Here is a 20502-nt window from a genome sequence, read left to right on the forward strand (position 1 = left end):
CATCCTTTGAACTTGCAATATTTCAAATCTAGAGGATTTTCACTGCTGTGTCTGCTTTTTTCTGAGACAGCATGACCTGGTGGTCCTGTTCCAGGGGATTTTCATGTAATACTGATGCATAACAGTTTAATCTTCCCAGAAGAGCATTAATAGCAGCCCTACCACGGAGGCATTCCTCTCATTCTTCTGTAAATATCAGCATATGCCAAACAACACCATTTGCCCATTTTGAATTGAAAGATGATTGGCTCTCTTTGATAATCACACACATGGTGATTCTGCATATTCTTGACAGTTGACAAGAATAGCGCATATGCTTAGTTAGATAGTTGTTAACAATTAGATTAGAATCCCGCTTTTATATAAAAAAAAGTTGCAGCACCAAATTTATTCTGCAAATGGGTTTTATGCTTGTTGGTTAGCTAGATAGATTTTACTGACTGGTGTGCAATTTTCACTTCATGACCAGCCTTCAATTCCTGGCTTAGTTTCAGCTGGTTCAAACTTGCCCATTAATCATGTTATAGAAAATATCTAAAGAACAAACCGAAATAGACCCATGATGAATTTTGACTGACCAAGGGAAGAAAACAAAACAAAAAAACCCAAAACAGCTTGGTAACAGCAACAGAGAGCTGTATAAAACATAAGATAAAATAGAAATAGACTAAAATAGAACTGCCATAAAATAGAAGGGCAAATAACAATCTAATAACGTAACCACTCCAAGATCTGGACATCTTATACCCTCTTGTGGACAAGCTGCAGATAGAAACTTAGCAACTTTATTAGTGATTTCCGTAGTAGGATTTCAATCAATTCTCTTTATTGGGTCCTGGAGTCCAACCACCACATCTTGGTATAGATGACAAGGGCATATACTGTAGCTTAGACCACCCCCACCCAAATTCTTTAACAATCAGTCTTGGCATATTCATATTTCCTTATTACTTCATTTCCTTGTTTGCTTTCTTTTCAGATCATTGCTTATATGCTACTAAATGCATATAGAGTCCATGAATTTTACAATAAGATTTTTAACAGCATACCAGTTCTTCTTACTTAATTTTGCATAAAATGTTGCTTACCCTAAGCAGGTATAGCATGAAGGGTATGTACTGTATGTACATATGCTGCTCTATAGCCATAATTTCTCTTGAGAGCAAACTGACTTCACAGAGATGTTTTGAGTCAACTATATCATTGCCAGTTTAGTTCTGTTATAATGAGAGCTTTCTGTTATAATAACTATTAAATTATTGAGGGAGGTTTTCTAAACTATCACCCATAACCACCACCATCACCACCCCCGGTTGCCCCAAATTTTAAAAATAATTTTATCAGCTAATGTGATGTTTGCCCATTTAGCAAGCATTCTACTATTGGAATTTTTTGGTAGACAATGGTGAAAGATGGAGAAGGAGGGAGCTCTTTATCCTCCACGGTATTAAAAAAATAACTGAAACTAGCTTTCAAAAATATGATCCTCCATTTCTATCTCCCCACTGCTAATACTCCAGATTTAATGAGGCTATGACTGCTGAGTAAGATCACTATAAGCTTGAATTTCTGTGATATTGGAAAAATTAGTAGCATAAAGTTTATATAGTCCAGCTTTAAACCTACCTATATTGATTGTACTGATATTGGTCATTTGTGCGACTAGTCTAAAAATGCTTCCAGTTTGCGAACATTTCTCTTATATAGAAAAATGCAACCTTGTTAAAGATAAGAGAGGTACTTTATTATTTTTCCATTTGATAACATTACAGAGGAAGTTTATTTTTATTTTAAACTTTGATGTAGGCACTACCCAAAAAATTAAATAACCATACTATTGTTTAAAATAGACAGTTTCCATTTCAGGTATAAAGATAAACTTGTTTGCTTTTCAAACACCAGCAGTGGTGCTGATATGCAAACTATTAAACATATTGTGCAAGATTGCCCATGATGTGCATTTTCTGGTTCCCTAGAAGATCTGCATGAAGCAATGCCAGAGGCAATCATTAGCTGGATAGCTGAATTGGACATCCAGTTAAGAGGTCACTGCTGTACCCCCATAGACGTTTTGTATATAATTATTTCGATTTACTACTCTGTTTACTTCTCTTTTGTCATGTTCTCATTTTATACTAAATAATAAATATTAATAACTAAGAGGCAGTCTACATGGGCAGAACTAGGCCTCTTAGGCAAAAAGACAAGGAACCTGCAGCTTTTCTAATTTGATTTATATCTTCCTAAAGGCATTTTCCTGGCAGTGCTGGGATGCAGAAAACGGTGGAGCAGGTGGCTGTTGACAGAATCCCCAAAGAACATCTGTGACTAAAAAAGATCCAAGAGGCAGTGCACAAAGCTCTGCAAAAAGGGCAATGCACCTTTGGGACTTGACACTTCACATCTCCCAAAGAAGAAAAAATAAAATACATTACTGAATGTACCTCAGGAACTAACCACCTATCTTGCTGTCCTGATGATAGAGATGCATAGGACAGCTGCCTTGGGATCTTGAAAGGAAGAGGGAATGCAAGCCTAGCTCAACTTCCTTTGAACAGAAATAGCATATCTCCAAGTATCAGACACTGGTGAGAGTAAGGTTCAAAAGTAACTATAAACTCATTGTATGGACTGTATGATTCACTAGTGTGGTTCTAAGAGGCAGCATCATAGCCTTGAATAGATCTCATGCCAATTGTTGTTCTTTCTAGGACTTCAGAGACAAAAGCAGAGTCTCTCCAAATTAAGGAGAAGAGGAGGATCAAAACTTCCAATGTTTTCTGCTAGTAAGTTTTCTGTTGAAAATCAGTACATCACTGGAAAAAGGAAGCAGAAAATCATGCAATTTTCATATTATTAAGCTTAGTATCTTTCTGGCCATGTACGGATGTCACTGAAAAGCATTACATACTTAATCTATAGCCAAGAAATTAAAAGCAGAGACTTGGGGCATCTGTTTGGAGACACAACATTTATCTGGCTGGAATGGAAAAAGACTGACCAAGCCAGTCCAGGACAGCAACTTCTTCCCAAAGGAAAAGTCTGATGCTTTGGCTGCCTTAATAGCCAGATCTCATAAGACTTGGAACCTGGGTAAAAGAGGGTTGTGTGATTTGGGGTTCATCATCTTTAAGCTATAGAGCATTTTATTTTGGCAGAAAGAGAATTTTTTTCTGGCCTGGATTTCTATATATGAAATGATGTCTGAAGTTAAAATCCCAGGTAGATAACTTCTTTACTCTCTCTCTCTCTCTTTCTTTCTGTCCTTAAACTCAGCACATCTAACAATACTTTAGGATGCAGAAAATGGTGTCTGCACCTAAGCAGCTTGGAGGGAGGAATGACGGGGGGGAAAAAATCAACACTATGCCAACACAAGGTGAAGTGGACTGGAAGTTGACCAAGAGCTGCATCAATGAGTCTTGCCCAATCAGCTAGCTTAGTGGAGCTTCTGTATACAGAGGTAAGCTATATCCAAATAGCTACGCCTACTGTGCAAAAAGATGAGAAATATGCAGCTTTGGTGATTTGTCTGATAGCTTCCTAGAGATATTTTCCTGGCAATGGCATATATAGAAAAGATGGAGCAGATGACCTTTAACAGGATCCCAAAGGAGGCCTCTCATGTCCTTGGGAAATCTAATGACTGTATGACATCATCCATCCAACTGACAGGCTAAACTGTCAGTTACTAGTTATCAGTTACCAGAGTGAAGATGTCTCCCAAGATGTAAGCTGTTTTTCAGAAGGACTGTTGGACAATAGAAACCTTCCCTCTTTTTGTAATCAATTTATTAGGAGGGTATTCCAAGGATGAAAATGCTTTTTTGTAGGAAAGGGGAACAGAGAGAAGATGTGCTTGTGAAAACGCCCAGCTCTTTTCGTTGTTACTTTTAATTATTGATCAGTTTTAATCATGTGGGATCACACATTTCCTTTAACTTGCCGTAAATTAGGCATATTTTCTTGGATTGCCTCATCACCCTCAGTCTTCTGCCTCTCTGAGGTAGGACTTTTCTCAGTGGTTTTTCTTGTTTGGGGGGAGGGGGGGAAGATGTGTGTGGAGGATACCAGTCACTATGTGCAGCAAAGGAGAAAAAAATCATTGTTGATATCAGGCTCCAAAAAGCCCATGGAACATTGTGGTTGGAAGACCGTTTGCCCGGGAATAGGGGAACTGAGAAGGGATAGTGGACTTGTAAAAAAGTTTTTAAAATGGATTCAAATGCATTTGTTAATTTAGAATATTTTACAGATTAATATACTGAATCCAGAGATGTTTATTTTGGGACTGATTGAGTTGGGAAAAAACACATAGAACATTGTTTTCATACATGGTAACAGCAGCAACGCTTTATATGTGCGATGATGGAAAGATTTGACATTACCCATAATGGAAGAGTAAATGGTGAAAATAATGGAACTTGCGAGAAGGCAAAATTAAGAGTTTGATTTGAAAAAAAGATCCGGATTAATTTGACAGTTTATATTTTTGTCTTTCTTTTCTTTCTGCACTTTTAGCTTTGTTCTCTTTTTTTTCTTTCCTCTTTTTTTCTCATCTTTTTAAGTTACTGTTCGTTTTAATCTTCCTTGTTTAAAAAATTAAGAGTTATAAAAAATGTAAGTCAGCTCCCGGAAAGGAGTTGTTGGGACCTTTGAAAGTTTTCCAAATTGAAGCAATATTGGTCAGTTGCTCCATTTTTTTTCAATTTCTCTGTTTATGTAAGCACCAACAGTTTCTTTATACACTCTTTGTTTTTTAGAATTGGAATTCGGCAGCGAATTACGCTTCGATAGAGCGCGGAGGGAGACGGTGGAGCCCGTCAGCGTTTGAGGACAACAGCTAACGGCCCTGTGTGACCACGGGCACGCGCCTTCCGACCCTCTGATTGGTTGCGCGGCTCGAAGCGCGATAGCCCTGCAATAATTAGATCCCGTCGAGCGAACGGTGTGACGTCCTCGTGGAGGTCGCGCGCCAGAAAAAGGCGCGAGCCGCAGAAGAGATGGCGTCGAGCGCTTCGGAGCAGCTACAGAAGGAAAGTGGGCCCAAAGAAGAAGAAGAAGAAAAGGGAGCCGCCGGCACGTCTCCTGTCTCATTGGAGAGCCCACCTCGAAAGGCGAAGAGCCACCGTCTCTTTCGTCTCGGCGGGGAGGAAGACCACGGGGAGGAGGAAGCTGGGCCGCTGCCGCGGGAATTCCCCTCCTACCTGGGAGCGCTGACCGGCCGGGAGAAAGCGGCCCTGTATTGCGACGACCTCTTGAAGGGTTGCAAGGTGGGGTCGGAAGCGGTGAAAGCGCGGCCTGTGCCGGTGAACCCTTCCCTCTATCCCCGGCCTCGTGTGACAGTGGGAGCTTTCTGTACTTCTTCGAAGGGATCCATTGAAATGTATAAGTTATGCTTGCCTAGATCTACCCGTGTTCTTCCAGAGAGGAACGTACGGAAGGGATGTTTTTTGAAAATGTTCCTTTTCTGAATATCTCTGTGTGAGAGCGTGAGAGAGCGAGAGAAACTTCTAAATATTGAAACATATACAGTGTGTTATGGTTAACAGAATATGGATCACTTTGATAAAACAGAGGGTTTTTTTCCAGATACCAGAGAAACCAGTATAAGGTGGTTGAAAAGTGTTCTGTACCAAAGTATCCCTAAGCCTTTTGGACATGTTTGAATCTGATTCTCAAAAAGACATGCAGTCCCTCTTCAATTCTACTCCTCCTCTGTCATTACTATATTTTGTATATGGAATCAGTAATACTAAACAGAAAATGGACTTGTTTAAAATGTTTTATCCACAGGATTTTCTCCACTACCAAGTTAAAGTGCTGATTACCCACCCTTCAGGTGGCAGTAAACTGGAGTAGCATGAAATGACTTGCTCCTATTACCAATCTTTATCCTAGTGTTAGTGCATCTGCTCTGACTCACTGATGTCCTGATTTTCCATACTCAGTGACTAATAAGCAAAAATATTGGTTTCTGTGCATCAGCAGCTGATGATAAAAACATTCACTTGTCATAGCACTGATTGGGGCAGGTCTGAATGCATTATTACAACTGTCTTCTCTAAGCTCTTACACCAGGGGTCAAACTCACAATGTCAAGTGACGTGTCGTGACATCGTGACTTTTTTTCATTGCCAGCAATGGGGTGGGCATGGTTTCGGCATGACGCATCCGGCCCATGGGCCAGCAGTTTGACACCCCTGTCTTACACAATACCTCAAGAGCCGTAGTGGCACAGTGGTTAGAATGCAGTACTGCAGGCTAACTCACTGCTCACTCCACTTCGATTCTGACTGGCTCAAGGTTGACTCAGCCTTCCATCCTTCCTTGGTCCGTAAAATGAGGGCCCAGATTGTGGGGGGCAATATGCTGACTCTGTAAACTGCTTAGAGAGGACTGTAAAGCACCGTGAAGTGGTATATAATCTAAGTGCTATTGCTATTCTGGGGTAAGAAAACCATAAGAATAAAAAGACAGAATTATGAAAAGAGCATTTTAGTGAAGGGTTTGCATCCTTCTATTTATATAAGCTGTCTTTTGCAACTGACTGATGGTGAATTTGTCGATGCCGATGGTGTTATTAAACATTTTATTTTCTGCCCATCTTGCAGTTTGAGGCAACTGACAAATACAGATCTAACATTGAATAAAAGTGCTGCTTTGGACATTATATATATATATATATATTTCTGTTATTTAAAAGGCAGAGGATGCCAATGAAGCTGTGAGTAAGTATCTTGTAGAAAAACTGAAGATGAAGGAAAATTGGCTTGGAATTTGGAAAACCAACCCAGAACTTTTTTTTGTCAATTCTGAAGAAATTCCCATACCTTTTATTGGGGTGCTTGTTGAGGTAATTAAATGTATTTTAATATTATTTAGAAGCTTTCTAATAAAACTATATCATCAAAAGGACTCTCAATGTCTTGCATAACTTCTGCCAACCAGACACGATGGTCTATTTTTAAATGGAGGCCATCCAATCCATAGATATTGGCTGGATTTGACATAGTGAATTTTGATTATAGCACTTTGAAAAAGTTTTTATGACCTAAATAATTAAGTGCATAGAATGGTTTAAATGTTATTGTATGCCAGTATAATGGGTAGAACTTCTCCAGGCATAAGACCTTCCACCTATAAGTTGTATATGTTCTCTGGGGCTTCACATCTGTTCTGCTAGCTGTACTTCCATTATATATTTTTTTTCTTTCCAGCAGAGAAAAAATATTGTCTCTGATAAGTTGATTGGATATGAAGGTTTTTCTGGGTCCCATATTGCAATCAAAATTAATTTATTGATAATAATAGAGGTTTTTAAAATAGCAAATTGCTGTATGCGAGGATATTTAAAAGTTATAATCTCATCTCCTTATGCTTCAGTCTTTCAAAAGGTTGCTCCTTATGCTTCAGTTTAGAAAAATCATTCCTCCTACCCCAAAGATTGATGTATACATGTGAATGAGATTTGTTTGTGAAAGTGGCCTCTGGAAAACTTTGTAACAGTGATCTTGTGTACCACAGACATGAATTGTCTTCACTCAGGACAAGAGGCCACAATAAATTCTGTATCCGTGCTATGTTTCAGTTATGCATGGGAGAGGTGGGCAGGGCAGATTCATATTTCTTTAACAGTGATGTAAAATAATGAAAGAAGAACTACTATATATTTCAAATATATGACTGCCCTGAACTGGGTTTCTATATTATAAAAATCAAAAGAATTAGGAAATATAGAAGTCTTAACATCACCTTTATTTTATAATCGTTTTATTTCTGTTTTACATTCTAGGTTACTTGTAAACTGCCCAGCAGTCCTTCAGCTAATTTCAATGTTTCCGTATCTATAGCTGAACCTTTTTCCTCTAATATTGCAAATATTCCAAAACAGTTAGTTGATGAGATATTAGAAGAAATGGACTATTGTGTGCCTCTTTTAGAAATATATCCTGTTGAGGGACAGGATAATGTAGTGTTTAATATAGCCAAGACTTTAGAAATTGTGAGGTATGTTTTTCTCAGACTTAATTATGAATGTTTGTTTAACATTTTTAATATATGTTTCTTACATTATTAAGATGATGTTAATTTGATGTTAATATGTATTTATAATTAATATGTTGATTATAAAGCTAAAATATTTTATTAAGATTCAGATATTATGAACATTTATTTCATAACTCCTAAAAATGGGGAAGAATTCAGTAACCATGGAGCACGTAAATAAAATAAAATTATACTCAGTATTCCAAATGAAATCTAAGTAAGGCAGAGTACCATGGAGCAATTCCTTCTTATGATCTGGATTCTGTAATCCTAGTATTATAGCCCATGGTAACATTTGCCTGTTTAGCAACTACATTTTTAACTTGTTTTACTAGGACACCCAGTTCCCTTTCACATGTACTGCTTTCCGATTGGAGAGCTTCACATTTCTCTCAGTTATTATCAGCTCCAAGATGTAAATCACACCAAGAAATCACTTCCAGGTTAAGACTGCTTTTTTAAAGATTGGCTATAGTGCTTTACCCATTCTTTTGTGAAACTGATATAAATTGGTGTCTCTGTGTGTCTGTGTGTATTGTCTGTGTATACTGTATATACCTGCTTCATTGTTGGATTTAAGCAATATTTACCCCTTCGTTGCTTTGAAATTAAGGATCTCCTCTCTCCATGGCATTCTCTTTACTCTACATTAAAATCCATCCTGTTCATTTAATACTATTGCTTAGATCTTTTTGAATCCTTTCTGATCTAAAGTATTAATGCCTCTTTCAGCTTTATGTCATCTGTATATTTTATAAGCATCCTCTGAAATTCTTGAAAGTGTTAATAAAAAATAAAGTTGAATAGGACAGAGCCCTTTAGCAATCCACTCAGTTTTTGCCTTCCAGCTGAAGTGGAACTATTAATGAACTCTCTTTGGCTTTGGACATTTTGCAAACTATGTGTCCATCTAACAGTAAACAGTAAGACTCTGCTGAGGTAAAGTACACTACAGCAGAGGTCCCCAACCGTTTGGGCATCGGACTGGTTACGTGGAGAGAGGTTTTTCCACGGACCAGAGGGGGCGTGGTTTTGTGTGCTGCCTGCATCCTGCGGATGGGGCTTTCTTTGTTTGTGTGGACCGGTTGCTGGCATGCTGCAGACCGGTACTGGTCCACACACCGGGGGTTGAGGACCCCTGCACTACAGTATGTTGATTCCCCAATTTAAAATAATTATTAAGAATATTTAAGAATACCCAAAACAAAACTTTTTTGTACATATAGAGATCCACATTTGTTGAAGTAGCTTGTAAAAAAAAAAAAAAAGAAACTGGTTATAAAATGATGATTCAGTAGTGAAATGAACAATGTAATATGCACCATCTACAATAGCATAAATAATAAGTTAACAGAAAGGGGTCAACGTATAGGTACTGTTCTGTTTAAACAGAAAATATTGCAACAAAGGCCACTTTCTATATTTTGTAATACTTTTTCACTCCCTGCACCCTTTTTATAGAACATTAAATATAAATGTAGTATCACTATGGTTTTTACTTAGATTTTTCTATGACTTCCTTTGGAGAGATTGGGATGATGATGAAAATAGTGAGACCTATGCTGCATTAATGGAAGAGAGAATTAAAATGTAAGTAGAATAGGCTTAATACTTAGGACATAAAGTGTTAAGCCAGAATTTTAACAATCATACTTGGAGTAGTGCTAGAAGCTTTCATATTAAAACATTTCCCTACCAATATAACATATATACTCTCTGACATCCACATTAAAGATTAACTTTTTTCATAGTAAAGCAGCCTGTGTGAACATATCTTCAATTTATTTTTATTTGTTTACTAAGCTTATTTGTTACTTCAGTCACTGACCACACTTAGAATTATCCAACACTGATAAATCTGGTTAAAATATAACAATATTACTATACCAAAGTCAAGACATGGCTTTTCCAGCAAGCGGGCCTGACCTAGGGAGGATTTTAGGTAGGGATGATTTTAACAGCAATTTTAATTGGAAACACAGCCGTCAATATTTGGTTTTTAATTCGGTTTTTATTGGGGTTTATATTTTTGTGTTTTTGTATTTTTGTATTTGTGTATAGTATCTGTTTTTAAATATGCTGTGAACCGCCCTGAGTCCTATGGGAGAAGGGCGGTATATAAATTAAATTATTATTATTATTATTAAGCTACCTATACATACATAAACACAGAATCATCAATTTATATCTGACAAATAATCCAAACCTAAGAGGACAACATTAAACATCCGTGATGGCACAGTGGTAAGAATGCAGTATTGCAGGCTAACTCACTGTTCACTGCCAGGAGTTCGATTCTGACCAGCTCAAGGTTGACTCAGCCTTCCATCCTTCCAAGGTCAGTAAAATGAGGATCTGATTCTTGGGAGCAATATGCTGATTCTGTAAACTGCTTAGTGCTGTAAAGCACTGTGAAGATGTATATAAGTCTAAGTGCTATTGCTACCCCAACCTGTAGGACCTACTGGAACACCTCTTCTTCACATATTCAAGTTGCCATTATTCAGTGCTCCTCTTATACACGGGGTTCAAACTTACACTTTGAGGTTACACTGGGGTTTGCTCTGTAGCATTCCAGCCTATAGTCATCACCTTATTTGCAGTTATAGAAATTAAAAATGGATTTTATTATATGCATTTTCAAAAGTTGAATTTCTATTTGTCTTTTTCTTTTTTAGTTGGTGTGATATTCAGAATGGAATTATTCCAGCTCCAATTGCCCATCGCTTTAGAAGAAATTTGGAAAAATACAAGAGCATGCATTTGGAATTAATTCAATACCAGAGTAACATCAAAGAGGAGCCCACAGCAGAAGAAGCTGTTGAATGTTGGAAAAAATACTATGAACTAATAATGCTGTGTGGCTTGTTGAAAATATGGGAAGATTTACGTTTAAGGTAATTTTATTTGTTGTGTTATCTAATTTTTTATTTGAAAACTCAACATGATTTTGTTTTTATTACTACATGATGGCTTAGTCGTAAATTTGCTAATTCTTTAATGCTATTGGCATGTTTTTTTCCCAAAAATAAATTCCATTGAATTCAGTGTTTATGATTCCCATGTATGCTGATAGAGGATTGATTCAATGTATTATAATTTTAGCTATGATTGTATGCAGACTGACTAATGCTGAGCCAAATTTGTGTATTCATATTTGAAATTATTAGCAATATACAGTATGTTGATAAGAGGGCACTGTTGTAATTGAAGTTAATTGTGATAGAGTTCATTTTAAATTTCAGAGCTCATGGACCTCTGGCCCCAAGAATACTGAAGCGTAGAAAAGGACACAGATATGATGGAAAAACTGTAACTTACATTGTTGCAAAAACAGCAATGGCAGAAGTGGTAAGAAATTTTCAAGGGGATGATAGATGTTCCTTAATGCTGCATGGACTAGCAGAAGCCTTTTGTATAATGTGTATAATTATACAAAGAGGTATAATTTGGCATTAAGACCATTCTTTCTGGTCATTAGGAAGATATTTGCTCTGTTTCAATGTATTTTTCAGTGCCGTAATAAAAAGATGATAGTTACGTGCTTGGTGCAGTTATACAAAAGTCTGTACAACAGGATTAATGCTATTATATAGTTATTTCATAAACCTTAGCAGAAGAGTTCTTGCAGGGAAGAACTGTCTTAGCAAAAATTTGCAAACGCTAGTTCAATGTAATAACTTAGATTTTAAAACTACTAATAAATAAAAATTGCATATGTTTTATAAAAGTCTGTAGAAAATATTTTTATGTTGTATTGCAATATAATACTCTCAATATATAATATAACTACTTAAAATTAAGTTTCATTACATACCTTGGGATTCGTTCCCTAGGAATACTTACAGAATTGAAACTTAAGAATCATTGAAACATTATTTGAATTTTGTGTTAAACTTCTAAATTTTATATTAAGGCAACTCTAAAAGAGTAAATAGCAATAACAATAGCACTTATATACCATTTCTTAGAGCTTTACAGCCCTCTCTAAGCGGTTTACAGAGTCAGCATATTGCCCTCAACAATCTCGGAATGATGGAAGACTGAGTCAACCTTGAGCCCTATCAGGATTGAACTTCTGGCTAGGGGCAGACTTAGCCTGCAGTGCTACATTTTAACCACTGTGCCACAATAGCTCAGATGTCAATCTACAGAAAATATGTGTGTGTATATGTGTGTATGTGTGTGTGTGTGTGTGAATGCATGAATATGTATGTATGTATTTAAATTATTTTGCTTTTGTTAACAGTTTTAAACGTTTTTTTCTCTTTCATATGTCTAGGCTAAAGAATTATCCTCTGATACAGTTGTTCAACAGATTGAGAACCTAAACATAGCTTTGGACAGCTGTTATAGTGGTGATAATGTGCTTATTTTCCCTGGAGAATATAAAGCAACAAACTTATCCATGTTAACTGAAGATATTATTATTAAAGGCAGTAGTATACTTTCTCCTTTTTTGCATTTAAAGTTGCCAAATTGAAAGAATGTTACAATTTTTTATTGAGGTGAAAGAAAATGTTGGATAGAACAATTTGCCTTGGTTTTTAAATTTTTAAGAGACTTACTTAAATATGAAAACATTTCTCATTTTAATCCATCGGAGCTTCTTAATGCATGAATAAAGTAATTGCAAATATACACAATATATTGAAATCATTTGGATAACTAAAATCATTGAGGGAACTATTCTGTGATCCTACAAGTTCAACCTCAACTTCCCCAATACCAGCACTTGGAGTCTGGCAATGTTCTAATACTTTCAAAGGTTAGAACTTCCCAAAAGAGAACATTTAAATTAATCATTTGGCTGCTCTTAAACATTTTCTTTCCTATTGCTTGTGTAGAAGGGAATGATTTTTTATAAATGAAGCCAAGAAAGAGAAGTTGGAAGAAGCTTCTCCATTTTCATTTTTAATACTTTGAAAAAACCAGTATGCTCTAACTTGAGAGAATTTGTTTGCTGAGGAAAAAGATAAAAAGAGAAGATTTGGTGTAGTGTTTATGTGTTCATGTATTTTTAAACAAGTGGGATAAAATACTAATTTATGTTAATATTTAATAATATGTAATAATTATAGGCAGAATTTCTCTTTTTTCAAGTTGGAAAAAATGAGCATAAAGTATCATGGCTATTGCAGCTGGTTTTGATCAACATATGTGCACCCTGGACTGTTAAATCAGGCAAAGAATTGCCTATTGCATATGTCTATATGTTCTCATAGGATTGCATTAAATTTTTTTAACTGTACCACTTTAGCACTACCATATACTTCATATTTGGTATTTATGAAATAGGGTGTTAACTTTAAAAACTTAGAAACAGTAGTCTGTCTGTCTGTCTGTCTGTCTGTCTATCTATCTATCTATCTATCTCTATCTATCTATCTCAATCTATTTGATGTATTAGATTTCTTGCCTCGAGGCAACCCTAGGCAGCTTACTTATAAAAACTATAAAACCATAAAACATATCTATTTCTGAAAACAGTAAAATAGAATTACAGTTATGCTTTCACTGTTGGAGGTAGTAAAATACTAAGTTGCTTTTTAATATAATTTTCTCTTTTTCTTCAGGAGTTGGAAAACCAGAGGAAATTGTGCTAGTTTCAGAACCTGCTAATGAGAGTTTTGTAGTATCTAGGGCTAAAAATGTCAAATTCATGAATATTACATTGCTTCAGCAAGGGACTATTGATGGAATTATTGTAGTTGAATCTGGACACACAGTTTTGGAGAATTGTATATTGAAGTGTGAAGGAACTGGTATTTGTGTACTCGTCGGGGCTTCGCTGACAGTTACAAATAGCGAAATTACTGGAGCACAGGTAATTTTCTCTTTCTGTTCATTCAAGATGCAGCACATATGCATGAATGTAAAACATTTACTTAGGTTGAGCAATAAGTACCTGCACATTAGAAGGGGGAAAGAGGCAACACAAACATTCCTTTGCTGCCATTTAGTAATCATCGTTTTTGCAGTCTCAATCTGGTAGCCCTGAGATTTCAATTATTTTCCAACCAAATTTTTAAATATCTTGGCCATTCTCAAATTCTTTAAAAAAAAAACCCATGAAACTAATGAGGTATAAGACAGGTTCCAAAGGCAGTCCTAACTAGTACTTCTTTTCTAGATTTTGTTTAATGTAAATGTTGATTGTTGAATGACCTTGCAGTTTCCTAATGCAATAAGCTTGTCACTTATCCTTAATTATTAAATATTTTACCCACCACTAGATGGCAGCACAAACTATAGGTATAGCCTTTATGCTTTTAAAGGCTATGAACTAAGCATTTTTTCCCCTTATTTTTCTGTATCTTTGGGTTCCTTTTCCTCTAGGCTGCAACATATTTTTATCCCTTTTTAAAAACAAGTCATTTAGCCACAATATTGCCAATAAATAGATTTGAACAATAGGCAGTAAAATTAATTATTTGAGGGGTGATTGAATTCATACTTTTGGGCAGAGCATTTAGAGCCTATAAGAAAGATAGGTCAATTTATTTAAGGTAAAGTTTGTGCTGTAATTTGGAGAATGGCTCTGTGGCATTTCGGCAAAAAATCAAATTGTGGAAATTCTCCCTCTATAAAAGTTTTGCCAACACCCCAGCACAGAGAAATTACATTTTGTCATGTTTTAAGATTTTCTTATCTTGGAAATGATTATTAAAAAGATGTTTAGCAGTTACCGTATTTTTCGCTCTATAAGACGCACCTGACCATAAGACGCACATATCTCCTTGATTAGTTTCCACCCATTGTTTCTTGTCTCGCCTTCTGGGGCTTTGGAAAATAAATTGATCCCCTCCTCTTTCTGGCAGCCCCTCAAATACTGGAATATTGCTATCATGTCAACCCTAATCCTTTTCTCTTGACTGGCCATACCCATTTACTGCAACCGTTCTTCGTATGTTTTAGTCTCCCATCTCCCAGCAGAAAATTACAGGTAGCAGTTTTAAATCATGCAGCATAAGGATAATAACATTTGGAAAGAGAAAGAATATGCTGCAGCAGCCGACATGTTCCAGCCTTGTCCCTTCGCTTCCTCCAGGCTTCTCCCCCAACCTGCCTTCCACTCACCTTCCATTTGCTGTTTCGAGCCTGGGAAGAACACTCCNCTTCTCCTCTCCGCGACTTCCTTTCTAGCAATACTCGATGGTGTTGTGTTAGAGCGCCACCTAGTGCCAGTATATGCTCTCCTCCCCTGCACTCAGGCTTCAGCTCCAGGCAGCATTCGCTCCATAAGACGCACAGACATTTTCCCCCACCTTTTGGGGGAGAAAAAGTGCGTCTTATAGAGCGAAAAATACGGTATATTTCATCCACTCCTATTAAGGGAGGTGAGAGTCATAAAATTGGTTCTTGATGCAGTAGAAACGGTAGATGCTTCAAGAAAACCCTTACGGTAGATTTGTTATTGACTGTGGTTCCAAGAAGAGGGAATGTACGGAAATTGAAAAGAGTTTTAGTCTAAATATTTAAAGATTATAGGTAGTCCTTGACTTACAAACACTATTGAGACAGAAATGTCTATCATAAGTCACTCCAATTGTAAGTCAAGTTGGTAAGTCAACAATTTTTATTGCAGTCATTAAATAAATTCATGGTTGTTAAGTGAATCCAGCTTCCCCAGTGGCCATGTTTTCCAAATCATATCATATACAGTGAGGGAAAAAATTATTTGATCCCCTGCTGATTTTGTACATTTGCTCACTGACAAAGAAATCATCAGTCTATATTTTTAATGGTAGATTTATTTTAACAGTGAGAGACAGAATAACAACAAAAAAATCCAGAAAAACACATTTCAAAAAAGTTATAAATTGATTTGCATTTTAATGAGTGAAATCAGTATTTAATCTCCTATCACTCAGCAAGATTTCTGGCTCCCAGGTGTCTTTTATACAGGTACTGAGCTGAGATTAGGAGCACTCTCTTAAAAGGAATGCTCCTAATCTCAGTTTGTTACCTGTATAAAAGACACCTGTCCACAGAAGCAATCAATCAGATTCCAAACTCTCCACCATGGCCAAGAGCAAAGAGCTGTCCAAGGATGTCAGGGACAAGATTGTAGACCTACACAAAGCTGGAATGGCCTACAAGACTATCGCCAAGCAGCTTGGTGAGAAGGTGACAACAGTTGGTGTGATTATTCGCAAGTGGAAGAAACAACAAATATCTGTCAATCTCCCTTGGTCTGGGGCTCCATGCAAGATCTCACCTCGTGGAGTTTCAATGCTCATGAGAATGGTGAGGAATCAGGCCAGAATTGCATGGGAGTATCTTGTCAATGATCTCAAGGCAGCTGGGACCATAGTCACCAAGAAAACAATTGGCAACACACAACATCGTGAAAGACTGAAATCCTGTAGCACCCGTAAGGTTCCCCTGCTGAAGAAAGCACATGTCTGAAGTTTGCCAATGAACATCTGAATGATTCAGAGGAGAACTGGGTGAAATTGTTGTGGTCAGTTGAGACCAAAATCAAGCTCTTTGGCATCAGTTCAATTCACTGTGTTAGGAGGAGGAATGCTGCCTATAACCCCAAGAACTGTCAAACATGGAGATGGAAACATTATGCTGTGGGGGTGTTTTTCTGCTAAGGGGACAAGACAACTTCACTGCATCAAAGGGATGATGGACGGGGCCGAGTACCGTCAAATCTTGGGTGAGAACCTCCTTCCCTCAGCAGGGCATTGAAAATGGGTCGTGGATGAATATTTCAGCATGGCAATGACCCAAAACACATGGCCAAAGCAACAAAGGAGTGGCTCAAGAAGAAGCACATTAAGCTCCTGGAGTGGCCTAGCCAGTCTCCAGACCTTAATTCCATAGAAAATTTGTGGAGATACAGAATATTTTCAAATATGGAATTTATTTTATCAATGGTTGGAAAAAAAGGGTAGAGACTAAAAATGTAACTTGTATTATGAAACAAACAAATTAACCCAGACAACACAATGTTTATTAAGCACTAATCAAATGTAATAATAGAAAATAATTTTAAAAAAATCGGGGGGGAGCTGAAGGTTTGAGCTGACAAATGTCAGCCTCGAAACCTTAATGACTTGGAGAGGATCTGCAAAGAGGAGTGGGACAAAATCCCTCTTGAGATGTGTGCAAACCTGGTGGCCAACTACAAGAGACGTCTGACCTCTGTGATTATCAACAAGGGGTTTGCCACCAAGTACTAAATCATGTTTTGTGAGGGGGGTCAAATACTTATTTCACTCATTAAAATGCAAATCAATTTATAACTTTTTTGAAATGCATTTTTCTGGATTTTTTTGTTGTTATTCTGTCTCTGTTAAAATAAACCTACCATTAAAATTATAGATCGATCATTTCTCTGTCAGTGGGCAAATGTACAAAATCAGCAGGGGATCAAATAATTTTTCCCCTCACTATAACTGCAGGATGCTACAACTAATAAAAAATGTGAGCTGGTTTCCAAGTGCCCCAACTGTGGTCAGATGACCATAGGGGTATTTAATTTTTGTGGAGAAAAAAGTAGGGGCAATAATCAAAGTAGTTGTAATCACAGCACACGTGACAGCAGATAAGACACTTGGGGGGGGGGTGTTGGAGGTTTTATTTGCTTTTTAAGCAACCTAAAACTCATTAGGGATTATGTAGTTTACCCCATCATGATTGGAAAGTGCTACTGATTTTCATCAGCTGGGTTTAAACCTTAAAGGGCATTAAAGGTAATAGAAAAGGAGTTGTTCTTTTATATTGCATTGGGAGAACTTAAGCCATTGTGGCTTGTAATTATGATAGGATGATTCCAGTATGATTCAGCCAGCTCTCAAAAAGATATTTGGTGAATTATATATATAAGGAAAGATAAAGAGCATGAGATGGACATTTTATGTCTATGATTTATTTAGTTACATTTTGCTACTGCATCTTTTAAGAAGAAAAACCTTATTTTGATTTCCTTTTGTTTTTGTTCATGGCTATTTTGGGTTTTATTAAAGGAAAAGTTTTTCTCTGTTTTCTTTCTTCTGACTAACCAGATCTCACTTTCCTTTGCAATGAACTACTAGAATTTTTATTCATCACTGCTACATTAAAATTTGTTTTTATACCCAGGGAGCTGGTGTTGAGTTATATCCAGGAAGTGTGGCTACCTTGGAGAATAGCAAAATTCACCATTGCAATAACTTCAGAACGAGTGACTCTTTACGGGGTAGTCTTGGTGGAATTAACATAAAGGTAAATCATTGCTGACAGTGGATTGTTACTCAAAAACTGGTGTTCACATAGTAACATCAGCCATTTGTTTAAACTTTTAATTTGCTAAACTTCATTTACAAATTTCAATAATGAGGGTTTTTCAAATGGTTGATCTTTCTGCCTCAGGCACATTGCTAATGTAAAAAACAAAGCAATATTTTTAGACTTGTGTGAGGTAGCTTGTTTAATGTACCTATTTTCTTCCTTAGTACCCTCCTAGTTGACAAAAAAATAGAACAGAGTTGGAAGGGACCTTAGAGGTCTTCTAGTCCAACCCCCTCAGGCAGGCAGGAGACCATATAATATTCCAGACAAATGGCTGTCCAATGTCTTCCTAATAACCTCCAATGATGGAGCATCTGTAGCTTCTGGACGTTTCTCTTCTCTCCCCCTTTTATATCCTCTCTTCTTTCCCCCCCTTTATATCCTCTCTTCTCTCCCCCCTTTTATATCCTCTCTTCTTTCCCCCCCTTTATATCCTCTCTTCTCTCTCAGCAGGACCCAGGCAACGCCTCGCACAGCTTCAGCTGAATCTCTGCCTGAAGACTGTGTGAGGCTGCCTGCTATTCCCAATCAGCTGGAGCTACGCGTGTTGATCCTGGGCTCTCCACAGGACCCAGGCAATGCCTCGCACAACTCCAGCTGACTTTCCCACAAACCTGTGCGGCGTTGCTGCCGCTTTACCTCATCCACTTTTACACTTTTTTTTTACAGTGCTGATCAACCCGTTGTACACGTACCACCAGTTGAAAAGCCCTGCACTAGGACTCTTAAGGTTCCTCCCAGTTACTGCTGTTGAGCCACATACCACCTATCCCACACCTGTGCATTTGGCTTTTCTTGCCTAGGTGTAAAATCTTATTTTCTCACTACTGAATTGCATTTTGTTGGATAGAGCCCAGTGTTCAAGTCTATCAAGATCTTTTTAGATCTTGAATCTATCTTCTAAAGTGTTGGCTATTCTCCTCCCCAGCTTGGTTTCATCTGCAGATTTGATGAGTCCTCCTATTCCCTCATCTAAATTGTTTATGAAAATATTGAATACTGGGCCTCAAACAGAATCTTGGGGTACCCTACTTCCCTCCATGTAAATGCAGTTCTCTTAAAGACTATACATTGAGTGCAGTTGTCCCATCAGTTACAAATCCATCTGGTGGTGATGCTGTCTAACCCATATTTGTCTATCTTGCCAAGTAGTAGATTATAGTCTACTTTATCAAATGCCTTACTGAAGTCCAAATAAATTATGTCCACAGCATTTCCCTGGTCCACTAATTTATTCATCTTGTCAAAGAATTTAAAACAAAAGTGAAATGATTGATCCTGCCTACTTGGGAGGGCATTGGGATTGTAAATAGGTTTTGCAGAGCCACACTTGAGCTGTGAGTTAAGGCACTCTTGTCCTAAACCATATGCAATGGTCTACTTTTTGCAATTGGCAGGACTCATACTACATGCTAAACTAAAAGCCCCTCCCCCATCACAATTAAGCCCAGCTTGTGAACTCAGTTGTACTCTGCATCAAATATCAGTGACAGAGAAAGAGACTGGGAAATTTGAAAATGATGCCCATGTTTAAATAGGTAAGTTGAAAAAAGATTGAAATTATTAAAATGTTAATTCCTTAACAGGTCCTCCCTGCTCCTAAACTAAAGATGAAAAATAACCATATTTACAGTAACAATGGTTACGGAGTGACAATTATGAAGCCTTTTGAACAGCTGGGCACTACAGCAGAAGAAACAATGGAATGTGCTGCAGCAGGAGATGTAGAAGATTCTGTTTCTAAACTGATGCAGGAACTGACCCTTCAGATAAATTCAAATACACTGGAAGATATTAAGGGCATCAGCATATTTAACTGAAGCTGCAGACTCTCATGGTTTCAGCTATGTCCCACAGCACAAGAGAGAAGTTTATCTTATTAAAAACATTGCTGTATAATAAATACTGTTAAAACAGTAGCTTTATAAAAATTTCATACGTAAAAAGAAAGCTGAAAAGTGTGATATGAATACATTTAAAATTATTTTTTATCTAATAGCTTCCTTTATCAGTTATTTAATAAATCAAAAAAATTGAATTCTATATGTACCTTTCCATCATATTCATATATATTGTTACTTAGGAACGTAACCTTTCAAAGGTTAGGATAGACTGGCTTTAGGAAAAAGTGAAAACCAATTTATCATTGAATCTACTCTGCTTATCAAC

General features: G+C 37.1%; 1 protein-coding gene across 1 annotated transcript; it reads left to right on the forward strand.

The window, feature by feature from the left end:
* The first annotated feature begins 5003 nt into the window (after positions 1-5003).
* SHCBP1L (SHC binding and spindle associated 1 like) lies at positions 5004-20167 on the forward strand. The gene is made up of 10 exons (XM_015813113.1): positions 5004-5273; positions 6707-6856; positions 7796-8010; positions 9553-9639; positions 10728-10946; positions 11295-11400; positions 12332-12488; positions 13629-13876; positions 18145-18267; positions 19920-20167. Exons 1-10 carry the CDS (start codon positions 5004-5006, stop codon positions 20151-20153), a joined length of 1809 nt encoding a protein of 602 aa, XP_015668599.1. The 3' UTR covers positions 20154-20167.
* Positions 20168-20502: the final 335 nt, after the last annotated feature.

This window comes from Protobothrops mucrosquamatus, unplaced genomic scaffold (assembly GCF_001527695.2).
Source record: "Protobothrops mucrosquamatus isolate PMUCROS unplaced genomic scaffold, P.Mucros_1.0 scaffold140, whole genome shotgun sequence".
Lineage (NCBI taxonomy): Eukaryota > Metazoa > Chordata > Lepidosauria > Squamata > Viperidae > Protobothrops > Protobothrops mucrosquamatus.